The sequence below is a fragment of the Physeter macrocephalus genome, chromosome 6, assembly GCF_002837175.3.
Source record: "Physeter macrocephalus isolate SW-GA chromosome 6, ASM283717v5, whole genome shotgun sequence".
In the NCBI taxonomy this organism is placed as follows: Eukaryota; Metazoa; Chordata; class Mammalia; order Artiodactyla; family Physeteridae; genus Physeter; species Physeter macrocephalus.
In genome coordinates, this window is record NC_041219.1 from 47,284,480 (window position 1) to 47,307,119 (window position 22,640).

Consider the following 22,640-nt stretch of genomic DNA (forward strand, 5'->3'; position numbering starts at 1 on the left):
ATGAAGCGTATTGATTTTGTAAAATTCCTTTTCTAGTCATGTGTTGCTGGTATGTACAAATACAATTGATTTTGTATATTGACTTTACACTGAGTGACTTTCACTTATAAATTCTAATTAGCAATAAGCTTCTTGTATTTTCAAGTTACACAATATTGTGATATGCAAATTATGAGTTTTATTTCTCTAATTCTAATATGTTATGTGTTTTTCTTGATATAGTGCACTGACCGGGGTCTCCAGCATAGTGCTAAATCGTAGTGGTGACCACAGACATCTTTGTCTCATTTCTAAGCTTTCAGTATTTCACCATAAAATACGCCGTTGGCTTTAGGGTTTTGTTTACTTGTAGGTACAACAGATAAAGGTTTCCTTCTAGGCCTGGTTCACTAAGAAATTTTATTTTAAACAAGTGTTGAATTTTATCACACTTTTTTCTACATTTATTGAAATGATCCTTTGGTGGTTCTCCTTTATTCTATTAGTGTGGTGAATTTTTAATGTTGAAATTACTTCGAATTCCTGGAATAACTCTTATCATTTGTAGATACATCACAGGATTAAATTAGCTTTTATTGGACACTCACAGCCATGCTCATTAATTTTTGTGCTGCCTATGGCTGCCCTTGCAGTAAATGGAAGAGTTCAGTAGTTGCAACAGAGACTGTGTGACCCACAAAGCTTGAAATATTTACAAAAAACATTTGCAAAAAAATGGCCTTTTGCCAAAAAAAAAAAAGTTTGCCAAGCTTTGGTCATTTTCATAGGAGAGATAGACCAGTAATTTCCCTTTTTTGTAATGTCCGTCCTTGTCAGATTTTAACATTAAGGTTACACTGGCCTCATAGAATAAGTTGAAAAGTGCTTCCACTCTTTCATTTCTCTCAGAATTTTGTGTGATACTTGTGTTTGTCTTTTTTTTTTTCTTTAAATATTTGGGAAAATTCACTGGTGAAGGTATTTGGTCCTGGAGTTTTCTTCATGGGAGGCATTTAGTAATTTGTTCAAGTTCTATATTAGTTGTCAGACTACTCAGATTTTCTCTTTTCTTCTTGTGTCTATTTTGGTAAGTTGTGTTTTCCAAAGAATTGGCCTACTTCATCTCAATTGTCAAATCTACCGGCATAATATTGTTTATAACATCCTCTCAGTACAGTGTCTGTTGGATCTAGGGTGGCAAATCTTGAATCTTTGGCTTAATATCTTTCATCAGTTTTGGAAAATTCTCAGCTGCTATGTCTTCAGATATTGTCTCTTCTCCTCTGAGAGCCACAATTACCTACTCACATAACACCAGGACAGTTGTTGAAAAAAAAAAACAAAACCATTCTGTGGCTATTTGTAATCTCCAGGATTATCTCACGGTGATGTTTTTAGTTGCGGCATGCCTGCAGGATCTAGTTCCCCGACCAGGGATCGAACCTGGGCCCCCTGCATTGGGAGCGTGAAGTCTTAACCCACTGGACCACCAGGAAGTCCCTGACTGTATTGTTTTTTAAAGTTCACTTTAGAAGGCCTATTTAAAATAACACCTAACACATCCAACACCAAAAAAGTGTAATGATAGGACATTAGGAATTTACTAAGTCTGTGTTAAATTTCTCTCCTTCTCTCCAATTCCATCAGGTGTCCTCTTGTTCAAATCCAGCAATAGTTGAGGTGATTTGTTGTTCAAAATAAAGTTAACTGAGATAAGCTGCTACATTAGAGTCTTTGTAAAGATTCTAGTTTTTAGTAACACTCTTTTCCGAGGGAAAATTGTAGGGGGAAAATGCTAATAGTTGGCTGTGTGAGCAAACATGGGACTTAGTCTTTTGAACAGATCTGAACTCAACAGTAAAGCATAAGTGGTATCTGATTGGGTCAACATAGCCTAGAATTGGCTCAGAATCCTTGAAACTCAGAATCCTTGCTTATTTCCTTGAAGAGAAGGATGATTTTTTCCATGTATTTAAATATCTGATTAAATCAGTCTGCCATGAGGTTTTGTCCTAGGACTCTTTTATTATTTCTTTCTTTCTTTCTCTCCTTCTTTCTTTCTTTTCTTTCTTTTCTTTCTCTTTCTTTCTCTCTCTCTCTCTCTCTCTCTCTCTCTTTCTTTCTTTCTTTTTCTTAAGAGCATCTTCACTCCAAAGTGTTTTCCCTGTGCCTGGAAATTTTCCACTTCCACGTAAAGAGTTAACTTTGTTTTTTTGTTTGTTTGTTTTGTTTTTAACAAGAGCCTAAATTCACCTTACTTTTTTATTGTCCCAACAAAAGCCCATAAAGTCTATTAGATTAGGTTTGCTCTCTGATCAAACAGACCAGAGTTCCGTAATGTGACAGTGGCCCCAAGGAGGATGCTGTGGGAGATAGTTTTCCTCCTTGGCCACACCTTCCAAAGAACACTCCCTTAGATGCCCTGAAGTGGGTCTGCTTCCAGCAGGGCTGAACCCATTACCTTGTCCAAGATACCTTGCAGTACCACAAGGAAACCAGAAACACTGCGCAAGAAATTGTTTCAGCCTCGACTACACAACCCATTGTAGGAACCTGCTGCTCAAAACCTTGGAGGATAATCTGGAGCAGCAAACCATGGAAAGGTGATGGAAATACTTTTACGCCTGCGGCAGCCAGCAAACAACTCGTTCCCTCAGTGATCGCGAAGAAACTCGGGATCATGGCGAGCTGTGTCTGCTCTGCGGGTTCTGAGTACTCATGGCTACATTTTCACCACAATTCAGTACACCTAGGAGACGACGAGGCTATAAGATCAAGCCTGTAATTATCTCACGGTAATCAACAATGATGTTATAAATGGAAGTTATGCTTTCATGCGGAGAAATAAGCAGCGGGAACTGATTAACCCCTCAGACGTTTCCACCTCGTCTATTCATAAAGAAGGAGGGAAGAGCCAGCGCGTGACACGGATACATAATGCGTCTGAAGGGAAGTGGAGAATATCCCTGGGAAATCTGCTAGGAGAGATTTCCCTGACTGCTGTGCTTCTGGTGGCCTCATCAAATGAAGACCAGAATCTCCTGAGCAATCCTTAGGCGAAAATAAAATTAAATAAGAAGAAATGAGGTATAAGAAGCTCTTTTGGAAAAGCCACCGTGGTTATTTTCTCTCTACTAAAATAGGTGCTTTCTCTCTCGGATATTTACCTTGACACATGTCGCAGCTGCCCATTTTCGTTCAGTCAGCCAGCAACTAAATTGCAGATTTTAAACACTGTCTCTACAAATAATTGATTATCATTTGTAAACAGGGGGCCGTTTTTGTGCCTATTTTAGGATCGTCCGTGGAGAGACTACACAGGCTAGGAGTAGCAGCTCCCCCTTCATGTGCCAATCAATGAGGAAGCCCTTCATTTCCCTTAACAGTTACTGGTTGTCTCCGTTCATGAAAACAGGAATCAAAATCCACTTATCTTACCCCTGAACAAGATTCCAAAGTGTAGAAGAATACTGGTGTTTAGAATTTTAATGAATCCTGCCCTCCAGGTATTTTACTGCCGCAATCTGAGAAGAACGGCCCACCCTCTGGAACAAAGAAGCAGTTAGAAAATAACAATTTCATGTTTCATACACCTGTGGGCAACTAGCAAACCCCTGACAATCACCCGTAGTTCTCTTTGCTGAGAGCCAAGATCTTGCAACAGCTTGTAATTAGTGCTGTTTAGCATTTAATTTGCCTTTAGTTAGGTAACAAGCATTTATTGATTACCTGATAGGACTGGAGCTCTGTGCTAAGCACAGGATGGGGACAGAGCGACGAATGAGGCACTGCCTCTACTTACGGTCTACCTGGGGCTGAAAACACACACTTTGGAAAGGAAACTTGAAAACAGGTACAAAATGTTTTCTTAACAAATGTAAACCAATGCCCTATTATAGGGAATTATTACTCTTTCAGAATTCAAGGCTCTAACTCCTGGCATACTCCATTCTAAGGAGAAAGGTACTTGCTGTCACATCTTGTCTCACAGCGAGAGTGGGGACACCCCAGTCACTCCTTCTCTGGGCTAAGGAAGGTTCTGGCCTTCTCCTCCTCTGGAGACCCCCAAGTGTGGTAGGGACCCAGGAGAGAGGTAGCCACCAGCCCCTGAAAATCAGTCTGCCTGCCATAATTGGCAACCCTCCTGATGTCTTTGGTAAAAATGGAAACCTGGGTACCTACAGGACGGCAGCGTCAGCGAGCTAAGTTAATTCACGACGGCCTCCTGGAGACTGTTTTGAGCCCAGCTTGCGGCAGGTGGTGGACATGAATCGGCAACACTTAGAAATAGCAGGGAAGGCTTTTTCCAAGAGGGCAAAATGGTCCAGCCGAGTTGGGGAAGAGCGCGTGAGGTGTGTAGGAGGGAGCTGTGCGGCCGGACCAGAGAGGGCCCACGTGGTGAGTCACAGACGATGTGCTTGCAGAGTCTGAGTCTGTGTTGAGATGCCCAGGGAAGGCTGAATTCAACGGATGCTGGGACCATTCAGACCACCAGCACGTCACTGACGGTCTCTTCTGAGCTAACTTCTCGGCACCAAGGAAAGTGAAAGAGACATGGCCGTAGCCCCAAGAAGCAGATGGTCGCAGGGCCGGGGTCTGTTATGAGAGACACAGGAGTGGGCATGGGAAGGAGACTTCAGGGCTTTCTTGGAGTAGACCTTGCCTGTGCTGAGCTTCAGCCTTAAATCGGCGCGATCCGGGCGGAGCTGGGGAAGGCAGTCCAGGCAGAGGGAAGAGCCTGAGGGCGGCACAGAGGCCCAGCCAGCCAGTGGTTCTTGAGCAGAGTTAGATGAGCTCCAAGCTACCAGCTGTATTTGAGTAAAAAAGACTTCCTGGAAATCCCATGTACTATGGATTGTAAAGGGGGGAAATGAAAGACAGCAAAAATAGGTGGGGGAGATTTTAACCAATTCACTTAAGTTTTTCGAGGATGCCAAAGACTGGAGAAGAGAGTCTTGTTGGCCTTGGGAGTCTTTCCTTCCGCAGAGATGGCCTTGCTCGTGATATTTTAAGACTTCTGTTCCCAGCTGGTGCCCAACACCACGGATACATGTAAAGATGACAACTTTAAAGAGGGGGAAATGCATTTTCTGGTTGATTTTTTTTATATTTTAAACACACTTAGCATTCTCTGGTGTTTAAAGAATGCTTTTAATAGAGCACAGATTCCTTCCGTCAGCGGTGAGGGGACAGATTTAAGGACTGCAGCTCAGACATCGGGTGCCAACTAGCTTACGGGGATCCAAGTGTGAGAATCAGATTGTCACTTGATGTGTAGATTTGGCAAAGGCTCAGCACGCCTTGGCGATGGCTGCTGTGGGCCCAAGCTGTGTGACAGGTGCTGCTGTAACAGATTCTCTTTGCCCTCGCTGGCAGAGTCCATCACTGGCTAAAAATTCACGGTCTCCCCCGTTGATCAGCTCCTCTCGGGTTGAACTGATAGACAGCTTGACCACTGAAGAGTCGCGGCATGTGTGAGCTGCGTGGGTGTTCAAGACACCTGATACGAGACCTCGTCATTATGAGATGAAAAGGGACCTCCCCTTTGGTCCCACCAGTAGTGGCAGAGCTGGGTTAGAACCAGTTGCCTGACTCATTTTAGTGCATCCCATTTCTTCCCACCGGGCATGCCCGTCCCTGGCCCCTGCCCTACCCACGTGCCACCTGCTGCAGACTCAGCTCTCACCCTATGTTTTACATCTAGCGGTCTCCCTGCTGTTCTACGGTCACCTCTCCTTGCTCGGCATCCCCGGAGTGCCGGCTCTCCGTACCATTCCTTTTGTTCCCGATTGGTGAGGAGGCAGGGCGCCAGCCTAGTTCTTGCCTGGGAGGTTACGGCCCCCGAGGGCAGGACCGAGAACAGGGCATAGAAGGGACAGGGCAGATGGTCTTCGGAAAAAACAAAACCCACTCCAAGAATGAAAGATTCCACTCACTCATTAGGCGCTAACTATATGCCAAATTCCAACGTAGGAAAAGACTGACACAGCACGGTCCAGCCTGCAGGGTGTCACTGTCCACGTGGGGAGACCAGTGCAGAGCAGTGAGGCGGGCGGAATGAGAGGAAGGCAGGGGACGCCTGGGGGCGGAGGAGAGCACTCACCAGGTGAACGCAGGGCTGGGCATCTCAGGCGAGGGAGGCCAGGGACGGGGCGGTCCCGGGCTTGGGTGGGGGTCTGCACAAGTGGCCGGAGAGCACTGCCAGCAGCGGAAGGGCTGTCCCAGGAGGTGGTGGGCTTGTCGGGGATGGACGTCCAGGGATGTCAGAGGGCATCCCTCAGCTGGGCGAGGCCGGACCGTCTGGCCAACGTGCCACCCCAGTCTGAAAACCCTCGTTCTACAGTGAGGGGTGGAAGATGGCTGCACGGGTAGGGCGGAGGCCAAACCCTATGGGAGGCCGGCCTCCGCGGCCCAGAGTCCTCGGGGACGCCCAGGGCTCCCGCCACCCGCTACCACCGCAGTCCCTCTGCCCAGAAAGGTGGTAAAACTGTCCCTCACGCGGGGCCTCCCGGGACAGGGACTGTGCACCTCGCCTGTATCCACCGGGCTGAGGGCCGCATCCGGAGTGAGCGACCTCACTGTGGACTGAGGAGATGGGCTGTCGCTGGAGACTTGGCCACTAGGGGGTGCTCACCAGCAGCGCCAAGCACAGACCATCAATTCTGCGAATTTTATTCATGCTTTCAAAGCCACTTCGACCTTGTCATGACCATCCCATGAGGTAAGCAGGAGGAAGATCACCTCCGTTACGTAAATTATGACACCGCGTCAGAGAAATTAAGTGGCCTACGTGCTTAGGTGGGAGGGCCACCAAATCTGTGCCAGGAAGGCCCTCCTGGGCCTTTCAGACAAAGAAACTGGGTGAGTGGGGGAAGGGTGACAGGTCCCGAATGGCACGGTGTCAGGCCCAGGCGGAGGGCACGGGGTGGTCCCAGCTGGTGAGGGGCTGTGGCGAATCCAGCTGTTTGGGAGTAAAGCCCTATGCTGGTGCCCCAGATACTTTCTGGAATCTTTTTGGTCCGTGAAGTCAAAAGGCCAGGCCACCAGGGACTCACCACCGGAGGCCCCTGACGTGCAGGAATCCCGAGGGGTGTCCGTAACGTCAGCCACCTGCCCAGGCCTCTCTCCTCTCCAACCGTGCAGACGTTCCTCACCTCCCGGCCCCTCCAATCCCACCCCCGCCCGGACGCTACCCCGTGGGCCCTGCCACCCTCCAGACTGGCTTTGCTCGTGGGCTGCACGGCACCTTTTGCCTTGAATCATTTTGCCCTTGGCTTTGCTCCGTGTGCACAAGGTAGCAGCCGGGTCCCAGCACACGTGGCCCGAGAACGCTTAGAGCCAGCTAAGAGTTGAAAAGGCAAACCAGGTAGCATTCCTTCAGTTAAGGAAGGCTCTTGTGCCTTCATTTCTTTGTACAAAATCCAACCCTCACGACGTGCGAGGACTTCCGTGAGCCGCCTCCTGGCCTCCCTCCACACTGAGTCCCTGCCGCCCAGTCTCCGGGCCCCGCCCAGCACACCGGCCCCGCCCTGCCCCTCCCCCAGGCGGCCCCAAGCCTGAGTCCCTCACGTCCTCCTGGTCTCAGCTCAAGCAGCATCTCTGCACTGGGCTTCCCCTGGTCCTTCAGGAGCACACCGGTCCCTTACGGCCTGCTCGAGCCCGTACTCACCCCAGATTTCGTGACATCATCTCCCCCACGAGAGCGTGAACACCGAGCAGGCCGGGGCCCTCTGCCGCGTCACTGCATCCCCAGTGCCTCTAGCAGGGCCCCGTGCAGCGCGGGTGCTCAGGTGTGGACTCAGTGAGTCCGTAGGATGCGGTGAAACATCAACCAGGCAGGGCCAGAGCGGACATTCACTAAATAGCACCGTGAATGTATGGCATTGCCCCGCTTCTCGATCCAAGGGCTCTACCGTTATTGTCTGCTTTATTTTAGGTGATTTGTAAGTGATTTGGGAGCGGACCCCCTGGGACATAGCAGACTGGATATTCCTTTAACTAACCTGGGGCCTGGGGGTCTAGGGTCATCCCAGGTACCAAAATAAATTCCGGGATTTCACCTGAGACCTAAAGGAACTAGTCCATTTGAAAATAAACATGACTTTTCAGAAAGCCGAAGCTTTGTTCAGTACAACAATGTCCTGGACTTTCCTTCCACAAGGAATCGGTTAGACGGACTCTGGATTTCACAGGGGCGAAGTGCCATCGGCCGGGTTGGTCTCTATACCACCGTCCACCTTGTTGAAAGCGGGATCTTCCAAGACAGAGACCGAGACCTCTGGACCCCCAGGTGCACCAAAACCTCCCCCATGCTTTTCTCCTTTCCCCCCACCCTTCCTTTCACTTCAGCTTTAAAAAGATACCAAAGGTGAAGGGACAAACAGTGAGGGAAGTTCAACCCTTGGAACGCTGAGTCTTGAGTGACCCAGCCCGACAGGGCCCAAGACCCTCTGAGCCCCAGGGACGGAGGGCAGCGGGGCTCACTCTCGTTGCCCTGAAGCGCTGAGGGGACCACGCAGGGCCCCCGTCTCCACCGCTCGGCACAAGCTGGACACAAGGCACGGGACGCGTCTTTATTCAAGATGCAAGCAAGCACATTAGTTATCGGGTGTGGAGCTCCGTAATACCCATACAGCACTAGAAATAGAAAAATAGAAAAGAAATCTCACAGAAAGCTGCCTCCCTCGCAGATACACAGAAACGGTGCAGCTGAGCCCACCGCAAGGCGCCGAGTACCGCCTGCCCTGCTGCAGCCACTCTCCTCAACGAGGAACAAAGCGCACGTCCGCGCTTTCCGAAGACACCACGCACCCCGGAGCCCTCGCGCGTGCCGTGGCGGCCCCTCCGGCCCCCACTCCGGGCACTTCCCAGCCAGACAGCCGGGACGGCCCCGTCCCACCGGAGCGGCAGTGCGCGTACAGACTGGCCGCTGGCCCTGCTCTCACCTGGCCGCCCTTCCATCGCTCCTCGGGACTAACGTGGGCCAGTTAACGAAGCGAGTGGCGGGGCAGTAAAGACCGCGCCTCCACTCCCTCGGACACAGCACCGAAGGCGACATCGCCAGCGCCGTCTGGGTGAGACGGGGCGCTACGCTCGCACGTCGGGTCGCCGGGGCGCAGAGTTGCAGGCCCAGATGGAACAATGAACGGTACGTAAAGACCCAGGAGTTCTAGAATTTACCATCAGTCATCTGTTTGCCAACATAAGCAGGTTTCTACTTTGGGGCATGAAAGTAAGACTGCGGAACGAAAAGTCAGGTTCCAAGTGGACTCGGTGTCTCTGTGGAGGGCTCTCCGGTCACCGCGTCGCGGGCCCGTCCCGCCGGGTCCTCTGCATCAGCCTCGGAGCCACTGGCCGGGGGTCGCTGGCAGGAGGGCATCCTCTCTGAAAACGCCCCAGCGAACAGTTCCTGCTGTATCCCGGGGCGACTACTGAGAACTGAACGCCACCGGCAGAAACAAGGTCCCCCCGACGCCCGACTCGCCCTCGGTCCTCACCAGCGTCTCACAACCAGACAAGAACCGAATGGCTGTGCCTTACGCAAGAAAACTACAAAAATAAAGAGTCAACCCTGAGCTCTCCCTACCATTCGGGTGTGGTTCACTCCTGAGTCCCTCGGAAATGAACTTTTATTTGGTTTACTGACATTTATTTAGATTTCCAGTGAAAAGCTCTATAAAATACAATAAATAATGTGGGTTGTAAAAGGTAGACATTCTAGCTGCATATGTTACAGACAGGATACGTATGGTCCAGGTCATCAGAACCGCAATCTTTGTAATCAGACATGTAGACTTCAAATTCCAAAGGTGAGACAGCTGCTCTGGATCGGAAAGAACCCCATTCCTCCGTTTCTCCGCCGTGTCTTACACTGCTTCCAGAGTTTGTCCAGCAAGTAACAAATGAGTGCAAACGGGACTTGAGCTATTAGTGTCTGGGTACTGTGAGCATGCAAGTTTGCTGTTGCTGTTATTATAAGTAAAAGTCGAACGTGAGGTCACACTTTCCCATCTTCTGTTTATACACCAAATCGAACTTCTCGTTCATGGAGACAGTGAAGATGTCCTTCCACAGCCCGACTCGTCCTAAAACACAAACGAGCAGAATGTGCTGAATTCACTTGCTGTCAGGCCAGCTACCAAACCCCAGGAAATGGATCTGGAAGGTTCCAGATCTACTCCCGGACCCCCGTGCACCTGGCCTATTGGGGCAGGACGGCCCATGTGAACTACAGACCAGCTGAACCCTCTTCCCTGACCGCCCAGCACCACAAACGTGCAGAGCCGCGGGCCCTGCCCATCCGCCGCTGAATCCCCAGCACCAGGCACGAAGCGGGGGGGTCACAACACCCCAGAGGACAGACAGAGTCTGTGGAACAGATCTGCGGCTCCGGGCACCGCGTGGCTCTGGGTCCTCGTGGCACCACTACTCACTCACGGCTCAACAGCTCCACCAAGGCACGATTTGCTTCTGGAGAATTTTAAAAGGAAAAAAAAAAAAAAAAATCATCCAAAAAGGTAGAACATTTTCTGGTGAGCAGGAAGCCGCCTGACCAGGTCAAGGGTGAAGATTTCGGGAAGGCTGCCCGTGCATCGTCAGGAGTTTAAAGGGAGAAAAACAGTCAGAGCTCCCAACTCAACATCAAAACAAGTCCCGGGCCCCCCAGCCACTCCGTCACAGCCACAGCTCAGCGAGGCTCGGTCAGAAAATGAGACCTCCTCCTGGCAGACGCGAGGGAGCCTGGAGAGTGCAGCTGACGTGCAGGCATGGGCCTACCCATCCCTTTACGGAGGGAAGAGAGCGCTCAAAATGACGAAAACTGCTGAACCCACTTGCCTTAACTACAAAATCTTCAGCTGTTCTGGTCACATATGAATGGCGACCGTGAAGATGTCACAAGTGGGGGTCCCGCCCTCCCACCTACAGGAGCTGTGAACGCGTCATCCGGAGAGCCGGGGCTGTGCTTTTATATAGCCGCCTCGGGGGACTGAAATGCCCGTTTCGTATTCTGTTCACCGTCAGCATCTCTGAGATCAGAGCTCTGACCGTCTCCAGCAAACATCCTTCGTTAGCTCTGTTATTAACAGTCGTCCTTGTCCCGGCAGGACCTCACATACGAAACTGCAACCCTGCAAATGCTGAGCTAATAGATCCAAAGTGACAAGGGTTTTCTCTTCGGTGATGAAAAATTATACGTCAGCGTTGGAGAGGAAAAACAAGAGAGACTGTTCTTGCTACCCTCTAATGATACCTAAGGGACAAAACTAAAAGCTTCTAGACCAATCACACCACAAATATATTTTTCCATGATTATTTTTCCCAGCTGAGGCAGCTGAGAGCTCATCAAAGGAGTCACCCACCTGGTTTAGGATTTGGAATCAAGACAGTGCAATTTATGCTGTGATATGAATCAAATCTAAGCAATGCAGCTGGCTACTCAAGCCCCTGCATTCTCACCAACGCAAGGAGGTCTTCTGAGCAAAGAGGCAATATGCTAAAAGAAAACAAAATCAAATAACTGAAATAAAGCAAAACCAAGGTAAACGATGATAAAGCAAACACGTCGGAAGGAGCACACGGGCATGCAGTATGTTCTCGACACTTCTTAACCACACAAATGAACCGAAAGGGGGATTCTGGAGAAGGTCACACCCAAGGATAACAAAACAAACACAGCGAAAGCAAAATAAAAAAGAGCAAATAAATTTTAAATAATAAACATTTGTGAAGACGCAGCCAGCAACGAAACGGCAGGGTGATGTGGCTTGTTAGTGTCTTCTTAGAGAGCGGCCCACCTGCCTTTACAGGAAGGCGCTCGCCCCCTGACCTCCAGACAGCCCTGCGAGCCAAGCGGGCCGGCAGCCACGACCGACCCGCCCTCCTTAGAGGAAGGACAGAAGGCCAGAGAAGCTCAAGGGCGTGGCCCGAGCTTGGCCAGGCCAGGCTGCAGCCCAGCTCTTCTCTCCGCTCCAGGCAGCTGCCTGCGGAGTCCGGCGTCGTTTCCGGGCCCTCCCCTCCGGCGTTCTCACCACCCGAGGGAGCTGGGAACCGGCCTCGGGTCCGCAGCACCGAGTCAGGCGCGACTCTTGCCGAAGGGGGGCTCACAGGCCTCGGCCAGCACCCAGCGTGCCCGGCATTTTAATGCCCGAGCTCTCCACGGCCGAGCAGCCTCAAATACCACAAGCCCTGAGGGCACGGAGAGCAACCCACGTGGGTCTGGGGAGGACTCCTGCCCGGAACAGCTGCCTCACCTCGAACTGCTTCACGCGCAAGACACAGCTCTCGCACCAGGAGGGCGCGCCAGCCTCTGTGACAGCCGAGGCCTGCACTTCCTGCTCGTGTGCTCTCTCTCTCTCTCGCTCGCTCGCTCGCTCTCTCTCTCTCACACACACACACACACACATACACACACACACACACACACACACACGCGCGCGCGCGCGCACACCACACCCCCCCTCCCCCGGACGGAGCTGCTCCCCCCACCCCGCCCCGTGCTGCTAGCTCCCCTGGGGGATGGAGGGAAACGGCCCTTCCGCACACGGACTCCCCCCACCCTCTTCCCTCGACTCCCACGGGCCGGCTGGAGCTCAAGGAGGCCACGTGCACGCACTGCGCTTCTAAACATCACAGCCCCCAACCCATCCCCAGGGTCTGCCCTGTGGGGCATCTGGGAAGGCGCCCGCCTCAAACACCTCGTGCCCACAGAGCCTGCCCGCGAACTCCAACACCGCGTGTGCGGGGTGACGGGCCAACTCCAGCGGGGAGCTCCGGGGAGCCTCAGTGACACTTCTCGGGCTACCTTCCTGCCCCTCGAAGAACGCGGGGCTCTGGAGGAATGAGGCTCGGGGCAGCGGGACCCTGACACGGGGGGGACTGTGGTCCAGAAAGCGCGAGGACACCGGCAGGAAGGGGGACGAGGCCCCCGGGGCCCCAGGCAGAGGCAGAGAGGAGGAGGGTGGGACAGGCGGGGCGCGTACCCCGGCCCACAGGCAGGGCCTCGGCGTTGCAGCACTGGTCCACCAGCTGGTGGCAGTGCTCGATCAGGGACTCCAGCTGGGCCTTGTCACACGACACCCCCAGGAACCGGGCCAGCTGCTCCACCATGGTCACCAGGTCCTGGAAGACAAGAGCAGAGCACGGGAGCCTGTCGGAGGCGGCGCCTTTACAGGACACGACTTCGGGTACTGGACCCACAGCCTTCCTTAGTCCTCGAGACAAGCCTGAAATTGGCCTCGTCTGGAAATAAAATCCAGGTTAAGAAACTGCGCAAGGGCGCTGAGCTCTCAAGTGGCCGACCTGGGATTCCAACCCGGGTCCCGCGGAAGCAGACGTGAGGTCCCGATATAGCTGCGGTCATTTTAAACAGCAGCAAGGAGGAAAGGCACTTTGGACCTGCGCCAGGAGCTAGAGCAGCTCACCCTCTCCCCGTCCCGCCACGCCATCAGCGGGACTCCAGACTGGCACTCGGGAGAACAGGGAGACCCTAGGGACCCCGCACAGGCCTCAGGGCCGGCCCACCCCGCCGGGCAGGCGGAGCTGGCGTGGTGTGAAGCAAGATTCAGCTCTGCTCGACTCGCTGACATAGAGCCACCTCTGGGCCCCATCGCCGCACCACTCCTGAGAGCGGAGCATTACGGGCGCAGCCCAGCGGCCTCCGGAGGGGCCCCGCCCACCTGCTCGCTATGGCCACGTCCCTCTGGGCAGACACCCGGACCCGCACCCCGCGCCGCAGGGGCCTGACCGCCGGGTCCACGCTGGCTTCCATGCTGTTCCTTCAGCCTGTCAGGCGGGTTCTTTCTGGGACGTTCGTTTGCTGTGTCCTGTCTGGCATGTTCTTCTCCAGGTGTCCACGTGGGCCACTCCCTCACTTCTTTCAGGTCTCTGTCCCCATCGGTGACGCTTTCCCTGACCTGCCCTTAAACCTGCCACCGCCCCTCCCCGGCACTTCCCTTTGCTGCTTTATTTTTCAGCATTGATCATCATCCAGTGCATTTTACTGTTTGTGTTTGCGGGGGGCGGGACGAAGAGGCAGGGAGGCTGCGAAAACCCAGGCCACAGTGACACCAACCTGGACCAGGGAGACGGGGGCAGAACTGGGGAGAAACAGTCAGATAAGAGATATGTTTTGAAGGTAGAGCCAACAGGATTTGGAAAATGAAGGCCAGGTGTGAGAGAGGGGAAAGTCAAGGATGAGTCCGGACTTCTACGTGAGCAGTGGAGGACAGAGCCGCTGCCCTGGATGCAGACGGGTGAAGGTGCAGAGGACCCGAGGGGACGCCTCCGGAGTCTGCTTTGGAGACGTTAAGTCTGCGATCTGCACCACACACCCAGGCAGAAAGGTGCAGCGGGCGGACGGAGATGAGCCTGGAGAGGATCCAAATCGGGCCTGGGGGCCCGAGGCCCGGCTGAGGCCACCAGGGGAGGGAGTGTGGAGGGAGGAGACCAAGGCCGAGGTCTGGGGGCAGAGGCAGGGCTGCTGCCGCGGAGGAGTCCGGGGGAGCGTCCGGGGAGGCGGGACGCAGGACCAAGTGTGACCGACTGCCTGTCGCCTGCGGCTGGGAGGGCCGGACCGTGGGACCCAGACACACAGGGGTCGTGGTGACCTTGACAGAGCAGCCTGAGGACGGGGTGAGCTCGCCTGGAGGGGCTCAGGAGCGGAGACAAGTCTGAGGTCCCTCGGCAAAGAGGAGCTGAGGAAAGGGAAGGACGTTGCGGGGGGAGGGCTGGGCTGGGGGAGGTTCGCACCGTCGCCCTGAGAAAGGAGAGGCGTCAGCACTTCTGCTCGGGCAGCGGCGGGGTTCAGACCCGGCAGGGGGCGGCGGGCTTCCAGGACCAAGGGGACCTCGCACACGCTCGGCACACAGCGAGGCTCTTAACGTGCTGAGGACGACGGTGCTGACACCGAGACGGGACGGGACGTGCCGGCCCCCCTTCCAGACCTCGCTTTCCCGAGGACACAGGCGAGCTCCTGCCTGGCTGCCCCAGCACCACCGCCCAGCCTGGCACATGCACTCAACCACCACCTAGTGCCCATCACCCTCTGTGCCGGGCACTCGAGAACTCGTCACAGGAATCGATTCACAGCTACACCCGCCGGGGTTGTCAGCGCTTTGAGGATTGCCACCCTACGGCAAACAGGCTGGGACGAGAAATCCGGACTCTGCCATCTCAGCCCTTTGCCCCAAGCTGGTCACCTACGGAGAGGGTGCTGGGTGGCAGCAGGGTGAGTCCGGCTATCGCTCCACTGCTGTTGAAGCAGAAAAACAATAGACGGGCCTCTCGAAAGCACCGCATGCCACCAACCCAGAAGCTGTGCTTGGCCGGGGGCCAAGGGCAGGGCAGAGGCCCGGGGGGTCAGCACCGGCCGGAGGCGAAACACCGGTCGGGGGACCCTGGGCCCACCCGGAACTCCGGAGTCCGACCATCAGCCCTGATGCCCGGGGTCTCGGCGCTGCAGGCCCCGCCCGCCCGCCGGCACTGGGGGCGGCAGCTGTGAGACTGAGGGCGGGGCACCCCACGCACTCACCCGGTGCATGTCTTCGTACTTGAGGAAAAGCACGTTCGAGTCCATACGGTGCTCCCAGAACTCCTGCACGTGCTCAAACCAGGAGCCGTAGCCCACTGTGGAGACAAGGGGACGGGTGACCAGTCACAGGGAGGGAGCGGGCACGTGTGAGGCGGCCTTGCTTCCCTGCCTTCCCTGCCAGAAGGCTCCCTCCTCTGCCCAGTAGCTGTGTTTCAGGAAGCCCCGGGCTCCACCGGCAGCCCCCTAAGGTGAGCCACGTCCCCCGGCCTCCTGCCCAAGGCCTCGGCCCCTGCCTCCCGGATGCCTAGAAGCCCCGACCCTTAGGTGGAAGCCTCTGTTCTCCGGGGGTACGGAGGACGGCACCCGGCACCCGTGAGTTTCTCTAACAAGGGGTGACCAGGAAGAGAATGACGCCCAGAGGAAGCGGGACACAGGACTGTCGGGGCTAGGATGGGGTGCGGGAGGCTCTGGGCAGAGCTGCGAATGGGGCCTGCCAGGCACGCGCACCACAGACAGGATCCCGGAACCAGGCAGAACCAGGAAGGCGCGGGGGCGAAGGGGCAGCGGGCCCTGTCCCGGCACACGAGGCTGGGCAGGACGGCACGACAGCTCGCACCCACGCCCCAGCCCTCGCATTTCCCACACCCCCCCCGGTGTGGGGCTGAGGTCACACAGGCAGAGACACAGGTCAGGGTGGCCAGGCTGCTTCGCAACGTTTTTCATAAAAACGATGGATTCTCGCCGCCGATTCACACTGACGTCACCTCCCGAGGGGGCTTCCACGTTACTCAGAGGACGGTCTCGGCCGAAGAACACGGGCGCCCCGGGCCTGCTGGGCATCGGGAAGCGGGCCCGGCTGGATAACGGGGGCCAGTCAGGGTGGTGGCCCTGCTGCCCGCGTCCTCGCTCGCCCGAGCGCCCGTCCGGCTCGCGAGCACGGGGCCCTGCCGTGGAGCTCCCGGCCTGGCGGCAGAGCCCCAGGGAGGCGGGCACGGCGGCGCGGAGTGGCCAGCACCGGGAGGGAGGCCCGCGGACACGGCGGGCCTCGAAGCATCAGTGAGGGCTGCGCGGGCGGCGGAGGGGAAGAGGCCGCAGGGGACGCGGCGCGCGGAGGCAAGGCCCGCAAACGGGCCTTAAAGATATAAGAAGTGGCCGCGGGGGCCCGCGGAGCGGGTCAGAGCAGCCGGCAAGGTCAGACAGAGGGCGGAGGGTGAAGGACAAGGGCTCGGGACAGAGGCAGCCGGCCCCTCATCTCCTCGCCGGCCGTGAGACCGGCGGACCCTGAGCCTTTCTGCCGTCACCCCGGGGCTGCCGCGGCGCCGAGGGCCCCGCGTACACGAGGGCCCGCGGGGGCCGCGCCTGCGCGCCTCCTCTCTGGTGGGAAGTTCCACGGGGTGGGACGGGCAAGGCGCCGGCGAGGGTCCTACTTGTAGCGCGGAGTCCCCTGAGTGGCAGGGCTGCTCCTGTCCCCGCGCAGGCACACCTCAAGGTGCTGACAACCTCTTACACTTACACGCGTGACCAAGGCTGGGAAAACAGGGCTGACCCAACGCCTGGGTCCCAGCCAGCGCGACCCGGCAACATCGGCCTGCCATCCCGCCAGCCAGCAGGTGGCAGCACAGCAGCAGCCTGGGCCCCGCAGCCCGCCGAGAGGCCCCGAGGGATGGAGGCGGAGGTCAGGGGTCGCCGAGGGGCGGGCCCTGGGGACCAGGTCAGAGCAGAAGGGCCCTCTTGGGGCCAACTAGGCGCCCCCCCCAGCACTTCATGCGGAACGAAGGGCGGGGGGCTCTGGAAGGCGAGGGGTAAGGGGGCGGAAGTGAACCAACGCAGGCAGGCTTCAGCCGAAGGCCTTGCCGGAGACCCACCGCTGGGTGAATCCTGGCCCTGTCTGGGCCCCGGTGCCCCCACGGCAAAGTTCCAGCCGCGGGGCCCTGGACTCCAGGCCTGGCACATCCCCGCTCCGTGCGCGCACGGGGCAGGACGTTAACAGCCAGGCCGGCCTTCCCGCCTTACGGGACCAGGGCGAGTCCAGAGAAGGACGCGACCTGCGCAGCTCACGGACAGGCTGATGCCCTCGGGGCCCCGAGCGGAGCCTCCCAAGTCTGGGCCCACAGCTGGCACGCAGACCAGGTGAGCCGCGCCCTGGGGTCAAGCAGTCCACTGGGCGTGGACACGGAGGTAAGAAAACCCCGCTCCTTCCCAGAGAACACTCGCAGACAGACGGCCAGGGCTGCTGGGGACGGCGACGGGGGAGGCTGGATGGGGGGTGACTCGGGGACGGCGAGGATGTGAGGACAGGGTCACTCGCACGGGGACAGGGGTGACAGGACAGTGGTCACACACAGGGACTCCTCCCCCCTGCTCCTGTCCCCCAGGCACATGGCTCCAGGGCCCCCCAGCCCTGCAGTGTGCAGGTCACGACCCCCACCACAGGGCTCGGGCAGCGTGTCCTCGCTCCGTTAGCGAGCAGCGACATCTCACTGCCCCTCTGCACTTCACTCTTCAAGTTTTCAGGACCTCAGACAGAGAAGGCAAGCCTCCTCGAGAGCGGGAATCGGGCGGGAGCGCAGAGAATAAACCGGACTGGGGAGGCTAAGGACATGGCTGCAGAGGCTTTGGCGGGACCGCAGCCAGCGTGTGCAGCCTTGGACTTCAGTGCCGGGCAGTGCTGTGGCCTTCACAGCACGGACAGGCCTGTCCTAGGTAACTCTGAACGGCTCTGGCCCAGCAGGAGGCTTTCAGCCCTGCACCGCAGGGCAGTCTGAACTTGCAGGACACCGCTGTCTACGACAGTGTTGTCCCCATGCAGGTGACTGCTTCTCTAAAGGCTGGGATGCAAAGTGGGACTCAGAAATACGGCTCTGGGAACCACAGGAGTGGCTTGCTCCAAATGCCTGGCAGCCCCCGAGGGGCCTGAGCCAGGCGGTGGGTGGGCTGGGGGGAAGGGAGGCTGGACAGAGGCCTTTAGCAGGTTCCAGGGGCCTTAGGGTACAGCTGCTGGGGCCACCTACGCCTGTCCCCTCCCACCCTGGCCCCCCTCCCGGTCCCAGGTGAAGCAAAGACTCAAGGGCAGGGAAGAGAGGGCCTTCAGGCGGTGCAGGCGGCGCACTAAGGAGGACCTGGTCTTCAGCCAGGCTCGGGAGGCAGCTCCAGTCGGGCCACCCATTTAAGTTTGGGGCGCTGTGCTCCTGGACCGCCATTATGCACCTTACCCCACTCCTGTCCCATGACCTCACCGCAGAACCCCTGCCTGACTGGGTTGGACAACAAATGGACAGCGAGGCTGAGGGTTACTTGAGCTGGGAAATAAAACAGGAAGTGTATTTTTAGACTCGGGTGCAGAGGAGCCTGGGTGCAGGTTTAATTAACAGGTACGTAAGACCCATTTCAAAACCCTCCTGGGCGCAAACTCTAAACAGAAGGGTGCCCAGAGAAGCCAGGGCTGGCGGTGGGGGAGCCACCTCGGGGGCGCGGGGAACAGAACCGTAGCAAGGAGCTGCCAGCCCCGCTGCCAAGGGGACGGCTCCCTCCCCGGCCCTCTGCCTGGCCCACTCCGCCCCGGGGAGGGGAGACATGGAAGGGCCCGGGTTCGCTCGGCCCCAGCTCGCCCCTCTCCCCTGGGAACAGGCCTCCTGCCCAGAGCACTGCCTTCCCCCTCCCCCAAAGCGCACCCCACCTGTCACACGGGCCTGGGGCTGGGGGCCAAGCCTGATCCTCAAGTCCAGCTAAAGGCCCACAGGGCTCTCACATGAAGCCCCGGCCTCCACTCTGGCCTCAGGCACCGATAAGAGCGGTATCTGGGCCACCGTTTTCGCTGCTCGGAATCCAGGCAGGAAGAGGGATGCTTTTAATTGGGGAACTTCTCAGAACCCCAAGGATGTGGCGAGAGAGAAGGGCCTCAGCGTTGGACACCCGCTCTGTCTGGCACTAGCTCGGCCTCGGACAAGCTGACAGCCCTCAGCCCCAGCTCCTCCACCCGCCAGCGGGAAAGCAGCCCACCCCGCGGCTACTGTACAACGGGGGGCACCGTGACGGACACGCGGGCGCTCAGCGAGAGTGAGCAGCCGCGCTGTAACGTCACACAGACACTTACACTTGTCGTTCATGAACCTCCGGCAGAACTCCTGGAACGTGCCTCGGTAGCTCATGGTCCGGAGGGAGCGGTGGAACTGGTAATAGGACACCACCAGGTCCTTGGGGTTCCGGGCCATGTATATGACCTGCAAGAGGGAGGGGGGGGCAGAGGAACGGACAGAGGGACAGACGAGGCTAGTCTGCGATCCTCCGTCCCAGGCAGGCCGCCCTGCGCAGCTTCCACTGGCCTACAGCCCACTCTTTTGACCCCGTTTCCAACAGCAAAGTCAGCCCCTCGTGCACCAAGGCCAAACGCTTTTTCTCTATTACTTGTTTCAGCAGAGATGCACTCCTGTCCACGCAATAGCATCAGCTAGGACAACCGCCTGAGTGTTTTGGTATACTTCTGTTCTCTAGCACTCCTTTTTTCTTTTTTTTTTTTTTGAATCAAGGTATACTTGCTGTACAATGTTACCTAAGTTACAGGTGTACAGTATAGTGATGCACAGCTTTTAAAGGTTATATTCCATTTACAGTTATTATAAGATATTGGCTCTACTCCCCAGGTTGTAGAATATATCCTTGTAGTTTATTGTATACATAATAGTTTGTATGTCTTAATCCCCTACCCCTATCCTGCCCCTCCCCCCTTCCCTCTCCCCACAGGTAACCACTAGTTTGTCCTCTATATCTGTGAGTCTGCTCCCTTTTTTATTATACTCACTAGTCTGTCATATTTTTTTTAGGTTCCACATATAAGTGATATCAAACGGTATTTGTCTTTCTCTGTCTGACTTAGCATAATGCTCTCCAAGTCCATCCATGTTGCTGCAAATGGCAAAATTTCGTCCTTTCTTACGGCTGAGTCATATTCCCTCGTATACATAAGCCACACCTCCTTCACCCATTCACCCACTGATGAATGCTCAGGCTGCTTCCATGTCTTGCCTATTGTAAATAGTGCTGCTGTGAACACTGGGGTGTCTCTAGCACTACTTTAAAATCAGCAGAAGACAGAAAACTTAGAGTCCTGACACTGGTGATGAGAATTATAGGCCTCATACGTCTAATGCAGTTGAGAAGAAAAGAAAAAAATCGGAGACAGTGAAAGCAGCCATGAGTCCTCAGGCCTTCAATGGGCAGAGGCTGGGCTCTGGCTGGTCAAGTTCAGCTGTGAGGAAAAGCGAAAGTGAGAAGCATGGATAAAATGCTAGAGACACGGGGTCAAGGACAGCCTCTCCAGCGCTCTTAGCACACCGAGGTTGTCTGGGAACTTGGGCCTGTGACAGACCACCGTTTGGACTGGCACATGGGCCTCTGGTTCCGGGAGCAGCGGGGAGCGGCAGGGAGCGGAGTTACCTTGGAGTCGCCGCTGTGGAGGTCTGAGGGCAGGAAGCGGTAAGGGAGGTGGCTTTTGATGAGGCGGGGGGACGTCAGTTCCTGCAGCAGGGCAGAGGGGAGGCGCTCAGAGGACATGCGCCCTTTCTCTGGGGCCCAGGAGGACGGGGCCGCAGACGAGTCAGGACCGGCACCACCTGCACCCCGAACAACCTTCTCACCTGAGACAGGACCCCCCCAGCCCCGCCCAGGCTGGACCCTGGGGGCAGACACGGGCCGACGCGGTCCCCGTCCTCGGCCCCCGTGGCCTGAGTCAGAGTGTACCGACAGGGGTCTGCTCAGAGGACGTGGGCCGCGATGGCAGCCCGGAGCGGCCGCGGAGAGGGGGCCCCGCAGTCAGCCTCAGCACAGAACTCCTGCGGCTCCTGGACCGGCCCGGCCCCCCTCCCTCGGCCAGCGCTCCGCTCCCGGGCCCTGACTCAGACGTGCCCCCCGCTCCCCGAGAGGCCCGGCCCCGTCCCACTTTGCTCCCGTCTGGCGTGGCCACCCTTCAACCACTAGGACTCTCAGTTTTCCTGTCCTGGGGGCTCCCTCACTGGGATCTCAGCTCTGCGAGGGCTGTGACATCATGGTCAGTTCAGTCCTTGGCGGGACCCCAAAGCCAAGAGCAGGGCAGCCCGCGGCGGGGGCCCACGCAGCTCTACTGGAAGGCTCAGCGGTGGGTCAACGGGGGCTGCAGCACCGTGGCGGGCACAGGGGCGGGAGGGGCTGGATGCAGGTGGGCCAGCGCTGGAGGCTGGGGTGCAGAGACCGGCTTACGCGGGCCAACGACCCGGCGCTGGGGGGGCATTCTCAGAGCTTATTTCAGGATGCTCGTCTAGTGGGAGAAGGGACAGGCGGGCCACGCAGGAAATGAGGCCTGAACGAGAGGTGGCAGAGGGGAGGATGGAGAGAAAAAGCCCCAGGTCTGTCTGAGGGGTAGAAAGAATGGGACCTGAGAATCATGTTTTTTTCCCTCTTGACACCGAATGTTCGATGCAAACACATCCCACCCAGTCCCCTCAACAGACGGGTGAGCCACAGCGGGAGGCCCCTCACCCCTACACCACCCCCCATCTCCCCTACTCCTGGCATCTGCCTCCTTTCCCCCTCCAAGCCACCCACGTCACCCGCTGGTTCAGTTCCAGGGTCACTGCCACCAGCCCAGGCCCATCAGTCTTCCCCGCCCACCCCCAGCTGCCTGGGGGTCCCGGGAGCTCGCTGCTCTCCCTCCACCCACGAGGCCCCCAGGAACCCCTCAGGAGCCACCGTCTCTCAGGATGCAACCGTGGAAAGGCCCCAAGGGGGGCGTGTGGGCTGCTGCCACCTGCCCAGAGCCCACCTTGATGATGTCCAGGCCCGGCTGCGGGTACTCCAGGACCGGGAGCTGCTCGTCGATATTCATCAGGCCGATCTCATCGGGGTCGGCCCCCTGGCTCACCAAATAGACCACCTCCTGCAGCAAGCTGGTGCCTGCAGGGAGAGAAGCCCAGTGAGGGGCGCCCAGAGGAAGCCCAAGGGCCAGCCCCACTCTCGGGTCGGCACCTGCCGCCCAGAAAAAGGGCTGAAGGGCCGCAGAGCCGGGGGCATGCGGCGTCCCAGGAGGGCCTCGAGCCTAGTGGAAGAACACCGGCCTAGGCGTGAGGCCTTGGCCCGAATCCCCTCTCGGGGTGACTGCGGG

The 22,640-nt window shown here is 56.8% G+C and overlaps 1 protein-coding gene across 9 annotated transcripts in view; it reads right to left on the reverse strand.

Annotated features, from left to right (window-relative positions):
* Positions 1–9,620: 9,620 nt before the first annotated feature.
* The window catches only part of SULT4A1 (sulfotransferase family 4A member 1), a 31,115-nt gene continuing 18,095 nt past the window's right edge, over positions 9,621–22,640 (reverse strand). The window contains exons 2-9 of one of the 9 annotated variants that reach the window (XR_002892297.3): positions 22,302–22,432; positions 20,942–21,022; positions 19,602–19,728; positions 15,509–15,603; positions 12,960–13,098; positions 11,340–11,473; positions 10,413–10,449; positions 10,037–10,064 (exon numbers count right to left, since the gene is read on the reverse strand). Coding sequence is in view for 4 of the 9 variants with exons in the window: in XM_055085338.1 (XP_054941313.1) it covers positions 14,186–14,734; positions 15,509–15,603; positions 19,602–19,728; positions 20,942–21,022; positions 22,302–22,432 (983 nt within the window). In the remaining 5 variants the exon portion in view is untranslated. Of the gene's footprint in view, positions 11,474–12,959; positions 13,099–13,486; positions 14,735–15,508; positions 15,604–19,601; positions 19,729–20,941; positions 21,023–22,301; positions 22,433–22,640 lie in introns of those variants that run through there. The other 8 variants (XM_055085339.1, XR_008617598.1, XR_008617597.1 and 5 more) reach the window with 8 other exon arrangements.